Source organism: Pipistrellus hanaki (genome assembly GCF_964339955.1).
Source record: "Pipistrellus hanaki genome assembly, chromosome: 1".
NCBI lineage: Eukaryota > Metazoa > Chordata > Mammalia > Chiroptera > Vespertilionidae > Pipistrellus > Pipistrellus hanaki.
In genome coordinates this window covers 200,850,260-200,869,372 of record NC_140503.1, presented here as the reverse complement: position 1 = coordinate 200,869,372, position 19,113 = coordinate 200,850,260, and the positions used below count along the sequence as shown (strand labels likewise).

General features: G+C 38.6%; 1 protein-coding gene across 2 annotated transcripts in view; it reads left to right on the top strand.

The window, feature by feature from the left end:
- The window catches only part of SLIT2 (slit guidance ligand 2), a 321,752-nt gene that overhangs the window by 251,339 nt on the left and 51,300 nt on the right, over nt 1-19,113 (top strand). For both annotated transcript variants that reach the window (XM_084898584.1, XM_084898583.1), the window contains 4 exons: nt 1,859-1,930; nt 3,173-3,244; nt 5,387-5,458; nt 8,141-8,304. In XM_084898584.1, coding sequence (XP_084754710.1) covers nt 1,859-1,930; nt 3,173-3,244; nt 5,387-5,458; nt 8,141-8,304 — 380 coding nt within the window. The remainder of the gene's footprint in view (nt 1-1,858; nt 1,931-3,172; nt 3,245-5,386; nt 5,459-8,140; nt 8,305-19,113) is intronic.

Below are 19,113 nucleotides of genomic sequence, written 5' to 3'. Positions count from 1 at the left end.
GGTGTTCTGCAGAATTTTAATAATGACTATGTGTGCCATGAAATGAAAAAGGGTTGAAAATCGCTCTGCTAGGGAGGTGGTGGTTAGTTAAAATGATTCTTACGATTTTCAATTTTCCTTAAAAAAATATGAGAAAACACTTTGTAGAAAGCATCCAGGACTGTTTGGATGACAACTATGAAATTTAGGGAAAAGGAATACTCTCCATGGCACCTTGTTCTGCCCTAGTTATGTGTTTAACAGCAGCAAGAAGCAGTTTGTTCTGTTAAATAAACCATTAAATTGCTGCCGTTTCCAAAGGGTCACTTCAGCAGAATCCGATCATTTGTGGGACAGTGTGTGATTATTTAAAACCAATTTGAAAACGAAAAATGAGAATTTATAGATCCAAAAATGGTTTTACCAAGAAGTCCTTTTGCTGATATAGATATATTTATTTCCCTTAGGTATGGTATTTCAGCAGCTGAGAACATGGATTTTAGAGCTTCCATAACACCCTTACTATTTTCATAATTTAATTGGTCCATTTTAGTGATATTTTGCTGCTTTAATAAAGGAGTGGATAATTAGCTATTGCGGATCTTGCATTTAATGATTCATTTATTTTATTTCAGAAAAATTTAGTGAATATAAATACACATAGATAAATGAACATAAATTAAACCCTAAATTAATTATTCATGAATCTTCCTGTTATTTATATATTTTGCATTTTGCTTTAGGAAAACATTAGTGAATATATACACCTTTACTAATATCTGTGTCATTTTTGTATATATGAATGTTATATAGTCATAATTTTTCCTAAAGCAAAATGCAAAATATGTATATGTAAATGTTATATATTATTATATTGCATCATGTATCATATTTATAATATATTATGGCATTATGATATATATATATATATAACATATATTATATATAACAAAAATAAGATCAAGTCACTGAATATAAATTATAACCCATAGTACAAAATACACTTATAAATAGCCATTTAGCTTTGGTGAATAATTCACATCTCTCTCATTTACTTATCATTCAATAAATAGATATTTGCTGAAAACCTAGTATGTATTGGTGACTTTGGCCAAGGGCATTATTTTTTTTTTAATATATTTTTAATGATTTCAGAGAGGAAGGGAGAGGGAGACAGATCGAAACATCAATAATGAGAGAGAATCATTCATTGACTGCCTCTTGCATGCTCCCTACTGGGGATGGAGCCCACTTCCTGAGCATGTGCCCTTGACCAGAATCAAACCCAGGACTCTTCAGTCCACAGGCCAGTGCTCTATACACTGAGCCAAATTGTCAAGGGTAGGGCAGAGTTTTTAATTAAGACATTTTGCTGTTAGTGGTTGTAGTTTTTAAAATATGTTTTCATTGATTTCAGAGAGGAAGGGAGAGGATATATTCCCAAGAAGATAAGTATGTGTCACTGATGGAACTTTCAAAGACATAGGTTTATTTCCCCTCATACAATGTATCCATTGTAACTGGCCTCCGCATGCATTTGTTCTGGGACCAGGCAACAGTCACAGAGGCTGGGGAAGGTCACCAGTCTTCTAGGAGAGAGAGGGGAAAGGACATGGGAAAAGTGAGCTCACTCTAAATCTTTTCTGAAGTGAAACTGGCTCTGATGCCTACATCTCAGTGGCCAAAGCAAGGCACATGAATCGTGTGAATAACATAGTCTATTCCAGAAGGTTGCCTGATGTCTTATTTTTCAGATATAAGCTGAGCGCTAAAATTGTTGCTATGACCTTGAACAAAAAGACCTTCTCTTTCTATGAATCATGAATATTTCCATTTCTGTGCTAACAGTGGACTCCATTTCCTTCTTTTTCTCTTTCAGAGATTTAAGTAACAACCGAATAAGCACCCTCTCTAACCAGAGCTTCAGCAACATGACCCAGCTCCTTACCTTGTGAGTGTCAAAGTGCGGTACTGAGTTTTCAATAATTCACTGGGCACAGTGCATTTTCTAGGCACTGGACATTCCTGGTAAACAAGACAGATAGCATTTTTACCCTTGAGGAATGTAAACACTTGCTGGGAGAAACAGACAAATAATACCTCAATCAGCCAACAAACACAGACATTACAAAAGGTGTTGGGTTCTATAAAAGACAGAAGGGATATTTACACCTGTGGCGGGGTTAGGAGAGATGCTTAATGTATGCAAAAGGTCACCTTCAGGAGGGCATAGTTGATGCATCAACACCTTTGGAGATAGGAAGCTTTCTAGGCTATACTTAGGAAATATATAGGTGGTTTCATTAAAACAGTACAATATTTTTTAAATACTAGATTTGTGTACTGGGGGGTGTCCCTCAGCCCAGCCTGCACCTTATGGGATCGGGCTTAAATGGCAGTCAGACATTCCTCTCACAATCTGGAACTGCTGGCTCCTAACCACCTGCCTGCCTGATTTCCCCTAACCACTTCTGCCTGCCAGACTGATCGCCCCCTAACCGCTCCCCTGCCAGCCAGATAGTTGCCTAACTGCTCCTCTGCTGGCCCAATGGCCTTCAACTGCCTTCGCCTACTGATCTGATTGCCCACAACTGCCCTCCCCTGCTGGCTTGATTGTGTCTAACTGCCCTCCGCCGTAGGCCAACTTGTGGTGGCCATTTTGTGACAATGTGGGGACAGCCATCTTGTGATGATGCGGGGGCGTGAGGGCCACCTAGGCTTTTATTAGTACAGGTAGTCCTCAGGTTACATCGGACTCAACTTAGGTCATTTTGTGGTTATGTCACCATCTCCTGTTTACAGTATTTAAAAAAAAAAAAAAGTTCCGTTATTTCTATGTATGTATATGTGCTTTATGTTTTTTATTTATTTACCACAAGTAAAGGTCAGGAATTGTTATCTTTCTTTTAAATTTTGTTACTATTTCACTTCATTGCTGTTGTGTATGTGCTCAATGTGAGTGACGTAGGTGCTTAAGTGACTTCTGACTTACGGCAGAAAATGAGTTATGTCGTGCCATAGGAATGGGTGGGTCTCCTACATAACCCAAGGATTGCCTGTATAAATTATGTGTCAATATTCTCAATTTATAATATACTAAAATAACCTTCTTGTTAGCCACTTTATTTTTAAAATGACATCTGGCCCTTTTGCGATGCCTGAGTAAGACCACTTGGCTTCTATATGCTTTCAGGATTCTTAGTTACAACCGTCTGAGATGTATTCCTCCGCGAACCTTCGATGGATTGAAGTCTCTTCGATTACTGTAAGCATCTGATGTTCAACACAGAAACTCTTCTCAGGGATTGAGTTGTCTATTTTTTTTTTTTTTTAGATTTTGTTTTTTAATATAATATTTTATTGATTTTGTACAGAGAGGAAGCGAGAGAGATAGTTAGAAACATCGATGAAAGAGAGTCATTGATCAGGTGCCTCTTGCACACCCCCAACTGGGGATGTGCTCGCAACCAAGGTACATGCCCTTGACCTGAATCGACCCCGGGACTCTTCAGTCCCCAAGCCGACGCTCTATCCATCGAGCCAAACCGGTTTCGGCTGAGTTGTCTATTTACTACTGGCTTAACTGCTTTGTCGATCCTGGGATGTATATGGTTATATGCATTAGGATTTACTACAAATCTGGAAACCATATCTAACTACATCATTGTTCATCAGCTTTAATTTGGACAATATAATTTTTCTTCTGTCATTTTTTTTTTTGCTGTAGTTGTTTATTTGATAATATACAATATTTAGAGGTATGCTTTACATAGAGTCAACTAATTTTGAAAGAAATGTAGGAAATGTTGTCTTTGCTGATTACATAAGTGAATTTTTAAAGTATATAAAGTAAAACATAATCCTCAAGCCCAGTACCCTATCCAAGAACTGACCATTATACAATTTGATGTTCTTTTCTAGTCCTTCCTTATAAGCATTTGGTTCTTGTTTGTTTTTAATGAATTTTTCTTTATTTCAGAGAGGAATGGAGAGAAAGAGAGAAAGGGAGAAATATCAATGATGAGAAAGAATCACTGAACGGTTGCCTCCTGTACACCCTCAACTGGGGATTGAGCCTACAACCTGGGGATTGAGCCCACAACCCAGGCATATGCCCTTGACCAGAATTGAATCAGGGAACCTTCAGTTCACAGGCTGATGCTCTATTCACTGAGCAAAACTGGCGAGGGCAACACATTTGTTTTTGTTTTGTTTTTTTATGATATACATATTCCCTGACTATATAAATGTTTAAAGCCACAAATAGGATTTTTTTTTTTTTGGTCACATCTTTACTATCATTTGTTTTACTTCCAAATTTTCATAATTCTGTTCATCACTCTAAAGAACAGCCCACAATTTGGTACAAATGTGCTAGTATTTCAGCAGTGATTTGCGGGGAAAGTTAATGTCAAGTGTACTGGGAGAATACACAATTTACAAATTTATGTTTTCCACCGACTATTTAATAGAGTATCTGCTTTAAAGCACTCCTTAAAATATTGAATATTATTAATCCTTTCATTTTCATCATATGACAAAAGCAACTTTATTTCTCATTTCTGATTTAATTTGCAATTCCAATTACTCAAGCATTTGAATATATTTTGTTTATTGAGCATTTGTGCTGCTTAATATATGAGTCTGATCATACTGTTGCCTGATTTTTACTGGGTACTTTGTATTTTCCTTATTAACTTACATATCTTTGTGCATCTAGCACTTGATTCTAAGTTTGCAGGTCTTTTCACAAAGGAATTATTCCTCGTGTCTTATATGTGTTGCAAATATTTGTCATCCTGTTCTTTATATGTAATCTTTTATAGTATGAATATATTTTATGTTGTCAAAAATTTGTCACTCCTTTTCATTATGGTTACTGAGTTTTACACCATGATTTTGAAAACCTTTCCTATCCTGTTTATAAAACAGAACTCTTCTGTATTTTCTCTTACTGTTTTATTTTTACATTTAACTCTTCAACCTAGAATTTATTTTATGCATATGACTTGAGGTAGAACTAATTTTTTGCTTTCCAAAATAGATATCAAAGCTATAGATTGACTAAATCCATGGTCAGCAAACTGCGGCTCGCGAGTTTGGCCCCTTGTGGCTCTTTGGCCCCTTGAGTGTGGCTCTTCCACAAAATACCATGGCCTGGGCGAGTTTATTTTGAAGAAATGGCATTAGAAGAAGTTTAAGTTTAAAAAATTTTGCTCTCAAAAGAAATTTCAATCGTTGTACTGTTGATATTTGGCTCTGTTGACTGATGAGTTTGCGACCACTGGCCTAGACCATCTTGTCAGCACTAATTTAAAATGCTTATCATCAAGTTTTATATATACATGGGGATTTTTCAGAACTTTCTGATTTAATGGAAATTTAATTTTCTTTTTTCTTGTTTTAGTTCTTTACATGGAAATGACATTTCTGTTGTGCCTGAAGGTGCTTTCAATGATCTTTCCGCATTATCACACCTGTGAGTACCTAGTTCGTGATGTGGGTTTAGGCTCCAACTGTCCCCGACAAGCTAGTTTGCAAAACACATCCTCTACTGCCCCTTTTATTGTCACATCATCACATGTGAATGGTCCTATTTTAAGGAAAATGTAAAGATTTTCAATGAAGATATGATGAACTCCACAAAATAGCCTTAATTTATTATTTTGGTCCATACCCCCATTAGTTGAGTTCTCTTTGCTTACACAACATCCTCGCCAATGCCTTTGCTCTTGATGTTCTCTGATTCTAAAATATTGGCTCTCCTTCCATTCAATCTCTCCAAACCCAATTGTTCTAAGACACATCCCAAGTATCACCTCTTCCATGAAGCCTACCCCGATTGCCTCACACAGGATTCATTTATTTAGCCAATATTATTCAGCAATGACTATGGTTCCATGCAGAAATAAATGAGGCAGAGATCACAATTTTATAATGTGGTAGAGGGCAATAGCCAAATCCTCACAGTTGGGTGAAACACTTTTCTTTTTGTTCTTTGTTATAGCAGCCATTTATACCTCCATATTTCCTGGAAGTGCAATTTTTTAAAAAATTAAAAATATGGGATAAATGGTGTCCAAAAACTGAGCTAGGTCAAATTTCATGATTCTGTTATTTTCACTTGTACTCTTAAGACCATGGCCAACCTGGATGGAAGTTGGGGGAACAGTCCTAGGAACCCCAGCCTTCCTGGGGCAGGCTGGATGGGCATTCCCAGGGAGTGGTTCTCTGCCTTGGCTTAAATGTCAGTGTCACTGGGCTCCGTTTCCCCAGAGAGGCTGCCTGCCATGTTCCCTCTTGGTTTTGCTCTTCCCTCCCAAACCCACCAAATCCACCAAGAAAAGACTGTGGCAAATTGAGGAAGGGGGATGGGTGGAGGATAGGAGTTGTCAATCGCGCTACATCTGAATGTTCTCTTATGGGGCTGTGTTCTCCATGCATGTGCTTGCACATCTGATTGTTTGGTGCCTACAGTTAATATTCCTTCCAACTAAATGATTAGGTCGCAGGAGGCAAGACCTCCATGTTTTCCATATTTGAACCCCAGCACCTCAAAGTCAACATCAGGACCATTCAGGGGTGTCATTTGCCTGAGACACGATGTTAATGAAAGCCAGTAACAATGGGTGCAGGACTGTGGTGCCCTCTGACAGACTAGACCATGCAGCATAAAAAAAGGAAGCAGCCATCCCATCTGCTAGGTTAAGATGATGGAGCTGAAAGGGCTGGCCTGGGCAATGTGGCTTGAGCTCAGAGGGACATCCCCTTCTGTGGCCACCTGCTCACAGTGAGGGCAATTTGAACTTCTTTGTCCTGTGTTCCGTTCACTCATGTATTTAATGTGTGCGTTTGTCTCTTACTCCCTAGGTTATAAGCAGCTCTGCTCTGCTCACTTTTTTGCTGTGCCCCTCACATAGTAAGGACTTAGCAAGTGTCACTAAGGAAGAGACCAAATGACACAAAAACATCATTTTGCTCATTTTTTATTTGAAGAAAAAAAAAAAGAGTTTGAATCTGACACAGAGATGAGCATAACATTTACTCCAGTTCTTTGGTTAGAGTTGGGCATTAAAGTTAAAATGTAAAGTATTTTACAAGCATATTTGTTTTTTTTTCCTAATAAAACAGTAACTTTAATTTTATGTAGACAATAGAACTGAAATGTTATTAATCTGAAGTTAATTATGAATCAGAATTAATCAGTTTTTAAATGCTGTTTTATGTATCTCTTGTGCCCAAACTTGGCAATTTTACAAACCCAGTGGTTAACTGATTTGGCCTTGGGTTCATAATCTGTAAAATGCTTTATTGATACTATGGACATCAGAGAGTTGCTCTTTTGGATAAAATGATGTAATCTGTGTAGATACACGGCTTAGCACAGCTCCTGCCTACGGGATGATGCAATGAATGTTAGCTATTACCTTAATTACTCTTTCTATAGCTACTGCTGCTTGTGTGAATAGGAACCGAAGTTCTGAAATGAAACACTTTGTAAAGGGTCCTTCATCCAGTGATGGTCTAAATCAGCTCTGGCGAACTAGGTCTCTATTTTCCCAGGCACGTTCTCCTCTTTGTACCTGTGTGTCCACTGGTTTTTACCCTGGGGCATCCTCACAGCCTTTCCCACCCACTTGACTCATCCAAAAGCTTAGACATTTGAACCACCAGCCCCCAAGGAGTTACCCTCGGCCCACAGTCCTCTTGTAAGTCCTTCTGCTAGAGCACTTCTAAAGGAAGTGTGTGTGCGCATCTGTGCATATAGGTTAATCTCCCTTGCAGTAGGCGTTCTTGGGAGTTAATGTAATGTGGGTTTCATAATGGGGTCCCTGGAACCCAGCATTGTGATTGGGTTCTCATTAAATAATCGGTGAATGAAGGAAGCGTTGATCTCTACCCAATTAAAACCCATCTCTGCAAATACCTGGACACTGTCTAAATTTTAGGTACTCCTTAACACTGGTAACAACTCACTAAATCTCAGTTGCACATAATCCAGGAGAATGGGCAGCCCAGTGTCTTCCTTTTCTTCTAAGTTGTTTTTGTCAATAAATCTATAGGGAATTTCTACTGAGCATCTCTTTATGTTCCCTTAGGAAATAATACGTGTGTGTGTGTGTGTGTGTGTGTGTGTGTGTGTGTGTGTGGTGTTTTTCAGAGCAATTGGAGCCAACCCTCTGTACTGTGACTGTAACATGCAGTGGTTATCCGAGTGGGTGAAGTCGGAATATAAAGAACCTGGAATTGCCCGTTGCGCCGGACCCGGAGAAATGGCAGATAAACTGTTACTCACAACTCCCTCCAAAAAATTCACATGTCAAGGTATGCTATTTAATCGTTTGTATTTCTGTCAATAAACATTTGCAGTGTTCATTTCAAAAAGAAAAAAAGAAAATAAAAGACCGTCTGCTGCTAGATTTTAAAGGTATAGCTGAAAAGCCCCAGTAACTGCTGTTCCCACCCACACTTGGGCAAGACAGAGCAGGTACCTGAGGCACCCAAGGAAAGAATTAGGCTTTTCAAACCCATTGCAGAATAGTCCATTGGAAATGACTAAATGTTCTTTAAAGTGCCTGAAGAAGGGAAGAGTGCACAGTTTCTGGAAGTTCCTCTCCTAGCCTTAACCAGTTAAATGTTTTGCTTTTGCTTTGTCTGCACATGCACACTGCTCCCAGGGCTGCCAGGGCCCTGTGGCCTCCTGACGCCAGGTAAGGAGATGAGCCCCCAGTGTCAGGCCAAACCGCCCCTCTGGCCTCTCGTGCTGCCCTCTTCCTGGCATAGTATGGCTCTCACTTCCTACCGTATGTCCCTTGCTTCCCCTTTGTTTTATGTATTTGTGAATTTGCAACGGCATCTTATTAACAAATAGTTTTCTATTATTACAAGGATAATATACATCCAACATAGAAAAATCCAAAGAATAAATTGTAAATAAGAAATAATTCATTTCTGCAAAAACTAAAATGAATCATTAATCCCAATACCTAGAGATAAACATTATTAAACTTGTTTTGTATATTTTCCATGTTTTCTAGTCAAATGCATGGGTTTATTTTTTTTTATTTTTAAATATATTTTTATTGATTTCAGAAAGGAAGGGAGAGGGAGAGATAGAAACATCAATGATGGAAGAGAATTATTGATCAGCTGCCCCCTACATGGCCCACAGTGGGTATAGAGCCCTCAACCCAGGCATGTACCCTGACCAGGAATCAAACTGTGACCTCTTGGTTCATAGGTCAACACTCAACCACCTAGCCACACTGGCCAGATTCAAATGCATGGATTTAAGTTCCTTACCAAAAATTGAATAGAAGTTTACTGTCATTCTTAATTTGTAGATTATCATTACTAATGGAGGAGAGAAATCCTTGAAAATTTTAAATGTATAATCAGTAAATGTTTGTTAAACATGTTTTATGTGTAAAACTAAATCCTAGGTATCATGGAACATATAGAAGTTAGTGTTATGTTCTTGCCTTCCAAGGCTTGAAAACCAAGCTGAAAAGATAAGCTTCCAGCCAAAACTGGTTTGGCCCAGTGGATAGAGCGTCAGACTGCGGACTGAAAGGTCCCGGGTTCGATTCCCGTCAAGGGCATGTACCTTGATTGTGGGCACATCCCCAGTAGAGGGTGTGCAAGAGGCAGCTGATCGATGTTTCTCTCTCATCGATGTTTCTAACTCTCTATCCCTCTCCCTTCCTCTCTATAAAAAATCAGTAAAATATATTTTTTTAAAAAAGATAAGCTTTCAATGTTTGCACAGTTAGGTGGGAAAAACATATCTAAGTAGGCAATAGTGTACACTGGGTCACAATGGGTCATAGTGTGCATAGGTCACAGTAGGTCATAGTCTGCAGGGGGTGATAATGTGCAGGATGTCACCATGGGTCATAGTGTGCATGGGTCACAGTAGGTCATAGTGTGCAGGGGGTCACGGTCATGGTGTGCAGGGGGTCACTATGGGTCAGTGTGCAGGGGGTCACAGTAGATTATAGTGTGCATGGGTCACAGTAGGTCATAGAGCGCAGGAGGTCACAATGGGTCATGATGTTCAGGGGGTCACAGTGGGTCATAGTGTGCATGGGGTCATAGTGGGATGGCTGAGGCCCTGCCTGACTTACCCTGGGCTAAAACCAGGTTCACTTTGCAGCAGTTATGGAACAGTTTAGCTACACTGAGCCTCAGTTGTCTCCTGTGTAAGCAGAGGTGATCAGTACCTACCCAAAAGAACTTTGTTAACACTAGATAAATCATTATAAGGGAAAATGAATAGCTGTTGGTCAAAGGCTTCAAACTTTCAGTTATAAGAAGAATAAGTTGAGAGGATGGAATGTTCAGTATGATCACAGTAGTTAATAATACAATGTTGGCCTGGCTGGTGGGTTCAATGATTGAGTGTTGACCTATGATCCAGGAGGTCATGGTTCAACTCCCAGTCAGGGCATGGGTTAGGGCACACGCAGTCTTTTTTTTTTTTTTAATATATTTTATTGATTTTATACAGAGAGGAAGGGAGAAAGATAGAGAGTAAGGAGCATCGATGAGAGAGAGTCATCGATCAGCTGCCTCTTGCACACCCCCTCCTGGGGATATACCCGCAACCAAGGTACATGCTCTTGACCGGAATCGAACCCGGGACCCTTCAGTCCCCAAGCTGACGCTCTATCCATTGAGCCAAACCGGTCCCGGCTGCACACGCAGTCTTGATCCCTAGTTGGAGGCATGCAGGAGGCTACCTATCAATGATTTTCTCTCTTCGTTGATGTTTCTCTCTCTCCCTCTCCCTTCCTCTCTGAGAAAAATAATAATAATACAATATTATATCCTTGAAAGATGCTGAGTAGATCTTGAGCAATCTTACCACAAACAAAAATGTTAACAGATGAGTTAAGTATCTTAATTCCACAATATTCATGTATATCTCATCATCATGTTGTACACATTAAATATATGCCATTATATTCATCAATTATCCCACCATAAAGTTGGGGGGATGATTAGTTGGATTAAATATATATGTAAAACACGTTACCTTACACACAGGAAGCATCCCATATAGGTTAACCACTAACTTTATTATAACTCTTCAAAAGACCAACAAACATGATGAGGGACTCTCCGTGATTTATTGATTAAAGAAGGGGTTTTCAAAACCTATCTTTCCTACAAACATTTTTAACTTGGCATCTAATGTTTTTTGTTTGTTTTTTTCATAGCTATAAATGGTTACAGACTCCGTTTCCTTGGGCAGTGCCCTGTGGGGAGTTCCTGGTAGGCCTAGAGGTGCCCTACCCTTTGTAAAGTGGAGATGATTGTCAGAGGGAAAAGGAAACCAACATCCCTCTTATTCTTAGGAATGTTACTGGGCAGAGTGTTACTGGGCTTCAGAAAGATTGCGTGGGGGAAGTTGAGAAATTGCAGACTGATTCTATTACACTTCTCTGTGCTCAAGGATACATGTACTCTATTTTGAAAAATACTAGTGCTTCTCTGTATTTCTTAAAGTTTAGAGTTTTCCAGAGATATTTTTCAGGGGGTAAAAAGTCATGGTAACACAAATTTAAGAAAAGCTGCATACTTATATTCCATCCTTAGAGCATCCTGGTTCCCATTCATTGATTAAATGTTCCCAAATCCAAAGGCATGCATGTATACATATATACATATGTACATACACATCTGTTTAACTCAAAATTTATCTAATGACTTACCTTTTTTGTTCATTTAGTTAATGACTATAGAGTCTCCGGTACTTACTGTTGTGTGAATGGAAATGTGCGGGAGGGGATATTGGCCTATCTGCCTGGTAGAACTTGGTGCAATGATGGAAATACGGTATGTCTGCAATATCCTAGCTGGCAGCCACTAGCCATAGTGTTTGTTGGGCACATAATGTGGCAAGTGCAACTGAGGAAGTGCATTTTAAATTTTATGTAATTTAAATGTGAATATAAATTAGCCATAGTATGTGGCTGGTGGCTACCATATTGGGTAGAAGAGTTGCTACAAGGCTTCAGAGGCAGGTGTCAGTGAAGAGTGAGTGTGCAGTGTGTCTAAGCCAGCTGTGGAGAAGTTGGCGGATGTAGGACTGTGGTGCTCCCGGGTGGAACTGCAGGAGCAGAGCTGAGCAGGAGCCAAGTTCTGGAGGGGTCCCAGGGCCTCCAGGAAATGGTTGAGCTGAGACTGGTTAATTGACAGATGATTTAAGGGCGTAGGCTTCTCAGCAGGACTATGGCAGTTTAGTTTAATATTCACTAAGTTATCAAATGAACCAATTCTATAATGTCCAAAGTGCTACCTTAAGCTGGGTAGCAAACACCATGAGTGTGCACTTGTTGGCCAGCAGTGTAGGCATCCAGAAGTCAACAAATACAGCACAATTGCATTTAGCAGACTTCAGGATGTACTCACTGTTGCTATACCCAAATATAATTAAGGTTCTGGGCTAGTTCAACATTTATAACATTTTAGATTGGATCTCTGCCCATACTGCCACTGCTACTAAAAATAATATCGACAGAGAAAGCCATTTTGTACTGAGCAGTTTGCATTGTGCTGAGAATTTTATGTAGCTATGTATATCTCAATTTTCACACCATTCCTATAGTAGGTAAAATTATTTCCACATTTGAGAGAAGGAAATATTGTAATGCAGGGAGATGATTTAATTAAAAATCACTCAGCTGCTGAGTGAAGGAGCCAAACTTGAGCCCTGTCTGACTGCAGAGCTTGCCGCTGGAGTTGAAATCCTAATGTTCAGTAAAAATATTCTCAAAACATACTATCAGTATAAATAAGATGCTTCCCCCCCGACCCACACACACACACACTATGGAGAAAATGAAAGTTTGAACCACTCACATGCTGCTAGACATATTTACATAATAAATGGATTGGTAGGAGGCAAAGTGTCCTAATTTTCAATTAGAATAATTCAGTGTAGGAGATCTGAGTGCTTAAAAGCAATAAAATGATGCTCCTTAAATACTTTGTAATTTGAATTGTTTATATTTTAATGAAACTGTCCCTGTAGTTATGCCAGTTTGATGTGTTTTATTTTATTCATGAAAACATGTAAGTACATACTCCTCCAATTAAGGCTTGTAAATACGTAATTTCAATTACAACAAGAAGAGGAATATTCTTTATTTGAAGACATGTTTACATGGCTATAATTAAATGTAATTTAGGGGTTTTCTCTGCTAAGAAAGACTGGGCTACTATTTTGAATAATTTTTTCACAGCAATTTTTATCTTACATTTTCAGTGTATTTTTTACGGTATAATCTCATAGTTTCACCATAGCAAACTCATAAGTCCATGGATATTATCAAGCTCTTTTTTTAAATAAAGTTTTAAAATTAAAAACTATGGAAGAAACTAATAAGATAAAATAGATTATCAGAGCATATTGAATTAACTTTAAAACATTCTTGAGTGGGAAACAAATAGATCTGACTTGTTTTTATAACCCATAGGTCCTGCTCTCATCTTTCAAATATCAGAGGAAATTAGAATGATTAAGCAGTTCACAATAAGCCGAGGTTTTTGCCCTCCCAAAGTTTTCATTGAGAAAGTCAGCATGGGATATAGAATATTTTAATGTCTAATATTCCCTGTATTACTCTTGGTTCAGGAAGATTTAGCTACACAGACAACTACACAGTTCATGTTTAATGTAACATACATTTATTAAACCCCTGAATGTGCTAAGGAGTGAAAAATCTAATGCAAATGAATGATGTGTTCCTTATTTCTTTCAATTAATATTATTTGAGTTCTTATTATGCACCAGGCATAGATAGTTCTAAGGTGTTAAGAATACAACAACAACAAGTAAAACAGAAAAGAAACCCATGGAGCTTAGGTTTAATCAATGGGTTTATGTAAATAGACAATTCCAAAACAATATGGAAATTTGGTGATAGGAAAAAATATGTGTATGAGTGCATACATATGTATATATGATATTAATGTTATATATTCAAACCAAACAATTATGGAACTACTAGAGGCCCTGTGCACAAAATTTTGTGCACTAGGGGTGTGGGGTTCCTTAGCTGGCCTGTGCCCTCTCGTAGTCAGGGACTCCTGCTGGCTTAGGCCCGCTCCTTGGGGAGAAAGCCTAAGCTGGCAGTCAGACACCCCTCGCTCCTCACTGCCTGCTGTGGAGGTGGGAGAGGCTCCCGCCACCACCACTGTGCTCGCCAGCCATGAGCCTTGCTCAGGGCTTCTGGCTGGGTGGTGCTCCCGCTGTGGGAGTGCACTGACCACCAGAGGCAGCTCCTGAATTGAGTGTCTGCCCCCTGGTGGTTAGTGTGCACCATAGCAACCTGCCATTCCACAGTTTGGTCAATTTGCATATTAGAGTTTTATTATATACGATAACTGATACCACCATCAGACATATCAGGCCATCGGGAGATTCTTATACTGGGTCAAGTGGAACTGAGAGTTAGATGAGAAGGAAAGGCACAAATGGGCCCTGTCTGGTAGCCATGAGTTCAAATAAAGAGGCAGAGATATGGTGTCAAAGTTCCTCTTTTAGTAAAGGTCAGCTAAAGGGTCAAGAAAACTTGGGGCTCTTTTGTATCTCTGGATGTTCAATATTTTACCACTACTCTTTCTTGCACATTCTCTTTGTCTTTATTCCTATGCTGACTCCTCTTACAATTCTTTTTAGCCACTCTTTTTTTTTTATTATTGTTTAAGGTATTACAAACAGTAGTACATATGTCTCTCTCTTTTTTCCCACTGATCACCCCCACCCCCCGCAGTGTCCCCTAACCCTCAGCACTTGCTCTCGTCCCCCGGCCCCCAGGGTCTTGGTCTGTTGGTTGTGCTTATATGCATGCATATAAGTCCTTTGGTTGATTTCTTATCCGCCGCACAACCTTCCCGCTATAGTTTGACAGTCTGTTCTATGCTTCTTTGCCTCTGTCTATTTTTGTTCAATAGTTTGTAATGTTCTTTATTATCCATAAATGAGTGATATCAAGTGGGGTTTTTTTTACCACTCTTTAATATTAACACGTGTGGGGTCCTCTCCTTAGCCTTATTAAATTAATTGATTTTAACCTCATGGCTTCAAATATCTAGTCATGACTTTTCTTTTGATCTTCAGATGCATATTCTCACTCACTTAGTGAATTACTCCCCTTAATCGCTTGCAGAAACTTAAAACATATTCCAAAACATACATTCCCATTACCCACATCCTCATACAACTGCATTCTGTATTTGATACAAATATGTCTCTAGAAACTTAAGTATTTCACTTGGCTTTGAATTTCCAAGACTTAGCAGAGTGTCCTGCACACAATAGATCCTCAATAAGTATCTGATAATGTAAGGACTTAATGATGGAATTTTAAAAATGTGTGATTGATATTTGTTCTTAAGAAATGCAATAATGTAATAGCAAGTGGAGTGCAGAATATTTGGTCTTAAATAAAAACCTACTCTTATTAAATTGTGCCTAACCTCAAATACCCCCTACATTTTATTTTTAGTTGTCTTTGACATACCTCAGACTTCTTACAAGTGTAGTGCTAGATGATTTTGTTATTTGACTCATGTTTCCAAGGGATACCAGAATGAAGGCAGGCTCTGGGATATAGCTAGAAATTTGTGTCTAGGGTTTTCAGCCATAAATCAAAGTGAGATACGATTCTCAGTGGGTGGCAGGACTGGTGTCAGGTGTGCAGCTCATGATTTGAGTCAAGTAAGCAAGGCTGCCTATAAGCTTTAATGGATTTGAGGTCCGGCACTTCTTCCATTAAAGATTAAAGTAACTGACAGAGACAAATTGTTAACCAAACTTTCTTTTCATTCCCCTTTGAATTATTAAGCTAAACACACCTCCAGTCCAGATAGCTGATGCTCAAAGGCTCTGTTAAATCATGGCCAAGTCTTAAATCAGTCCAGGTAGCCTAGACTAGCCTCTTTCATTTCAGTGACATTAGTAAATCCTGTATCCCTGGAGCTAGATTCTTTTTTTCTCCTCTATAACACATGTTATCAGGGCTAATGTTTTGGAGATAATTTAACAATTCTTGTAACCAGTTTACTTTGGGAAGAAGGAAAGAATGAAAATCTTGAAGCTATCGATATATCAAAGCACGCTGTCATTCCTTAAAGAGAACTTCTCCTTCTTTTCTGTGTTGTACTGTTATTTCTGATGGTTGTCCATACCGAATTTATAAATCAAACTTGCAGTCTTAAATATGTAAAATTATTAACTCTGAGTGTTGTTGCTCACTGGATGATTATCTCTTGGCACCTACTTCCATTCCACCAGGGTTTTGATAATAATAGCCCTTATGGTTTTCCCAAATTTGAGTAGCTCCTGACATAGACAAAAGGTACTCAGTGAACTTTTGATGAAGGAATAAATGGCAAGCTCTAATTTTCCAGTGTCTGTGTTAAATTTTGGTAAACAAGCAGAGGAAGATGGTGTGTCTCCTTTCTAGTAAACCACACATGTTCCTCCCATCACCCAATTATTTAGAGGTCTGGGGAAGAACTCACTGTGGCTTGTGTCCTAGCTCTCACTGTAGTGTGTACTCAAACTTTCATTAGCATCTCGTTTAATGCTTACAACCACCCATTGAAATGGCTGCCAACATTCTCCTAACTTTACACATTGAAGAGACAAATTTAGGTTACTAATTTGGGTTGATGGAGCTGAGATTTTCTGTCTATTACTATGCATTATGCTAAAAGGCTATTCTACTTCCTGTTCCTTGGACACCTTCTTTTCACCTGGGACTAATCAAATTTGTAAAATCCTGCAAGTGTTGGTTAGCTTCTGGAGAGCTACTCAAATTCTTCACTATTTCATTATGGCCTTTTTTTTTTTTTTTTTTTTAGCATCTTTCTTTAACTTTGATCTCATCTCCTTATCATGGAAGCAGATTAAGGATGTCATTCCCTTTGAATAAGAACTTTACAGGAGAGGATCTCAGAGGAAGTTTCCTGAGAGGAAAATGAATCATAAATTGAAGACAAATAGGAGATATAAGAGATGGTGTTATAAAAGGAGCAAAATATGGGTAGGAAATGAATGAGAGAAGAGAACCAGATACAAGGCACAGTTGACCCTTGAACAACATGACTTTGAGCTGCATGGATCTACTTATACATGAGTTGTTTTTTGTTTTTGTTTGTTTTTGCAGTAAATACCTGTACTACTTTTTGTCTGCATTTGGAAGTCTGAGGGCAGATTGTGCTCATTGACCTGCAGCATTTTATGTAGGGCACTTGAGTACCTGCACATTTTGACATCCACTGGAAGTTCCGGAACAATCCCTATGGTTACTGAGAGACATCTTTTGGGGGGATCTAAACTTATATGCAGATGTTCAGCTGCTTTGGATTCAGTGCCCCTAACCTCTGAGTCATTCAAGGGTCAACTGTAGTTCGAAGGGATTAGAACATATAAATAAGATTTAGTTAAACCATGTAAATCTATAAGTCACATTATAAGAAGGATGTTTAGTGAGGTGGAATTCCAGAGTAAATAAAGTTAGAAGGAAATTAAGGTAGTAGGGCATACCAGAGGACGCTGCAATTTGGAATTTATGTAAGTTACAAACAGCTTTTGAATGACCCTTTACTCAGACTTGAGTACTAGAAATAAGAAATTATTAAGAGCTGACTTTCAAAGAAGTATTTTTTTAAAAAGAGAAGCAAATAATAGCAACTTTCCAACCTGAGGGAGTTAGAACTCGGTATTTTGTTATTTTCCCCACCTTGATGTCACCAAAACAGTTCGTGGGTTTAAGAAAGTGCCAGAAGAGACCTGTGTATGTGGTAAAACTGATTATTTTGATTCCTTTAGCTAAACTGAACATATGCAAAGGGACAATGATCTCCCTTTGTATTCCAGTAAGAATTTCCAGATAGAAAATAACTAAGCAGGGTTAGATATATCAGAAACCAAGGCAGTGACTAATAGAGTATATATTAATCAGATACTGTTCAGTGGGTATTTATTAAGTGAATCTTGACCTTGAGTTAAACTGGACAGGGCCTATTTTAGCCGGGCAATATTTTCACCTGCATACTGTATTGAATTCTTCAAAATGTATCCATGTATCCAGTTTTTTTTTTCCTTGCTTTATTTTCTCATTTAAATAATCAAATATAATTTTTGGAGAATGTCACATTCCATAAAATAAACTTAGAAACTGTCAACCCTCACCTCCTCTATTCAACCACAACCTTACAAGGTTGAAAGCACAGAAAGAGACAAAAAGACAATTTTTTTTCAAGGTCTTGGGAAGTGGCCAGATGAATGTGTCCAATCCTAGCATTTGCTGACTTGCCGTTTTGCTGGGTGCAGGATTAGCTGCTTTATCCAATGCCTTTGTTCAAGATTAGATTCTTTTTCCTTCTGGCCTAGCTAAGGAATCCATTACCAGTTAGCTATTTCCTTTCCTATCGCTGATTCTAAGTGTGATAACTTTAGCAAATACAAAGTCATTTATTGTGGGCTATTTCATTAATTTAACTTTCTGCTTTAAGTAACTGCCACCATTCATTTTGCAATATGCTGAATAGTTACATTCTTGTCCTTAATTGATAAATAAGTTGGAAATGAGAAATTGAATTTCTATAAAGACCACTTCAGTGTTACTCTCAGAAATTTCCCAGCTGCAATTTGATAGAGGCTGCATTAGTTATTGTGGTTTCCAAGAAAATGTGAAGGGGCCATTGGCGAGAGGCCTCCCTTAATGGCTACGGTGTCACAAGAAGCGAACCACACCCCTTCTTGTTAACACCACCATCCCCAGAACAGTTATGCATTTCAAATGGTTAAATAGGAAGAGGAATCTCTGTATTTCAAGCTTCTTATTAATAGAAAAGATGAGTAATACAGAGAACTATTCTGTCTTTTATTTTACTTCAAAAACATTATATGTACTTGGCTGGCACTTCCTAGAGTGAGGGAATGCTATTACGATAGGAAGTTTTGCCTGGCTGATGTGACTCAGTGGTAGAGCATGGACCCATGAACCAGGAAGTCATGGTTCTATTCCAGGTCCATGCACATGCCCAGATTGCAGGCTCGATCCCCAGTAGGAGATGTGCAGGAGGCAACCAATCAATGATTCTCCTCACCAT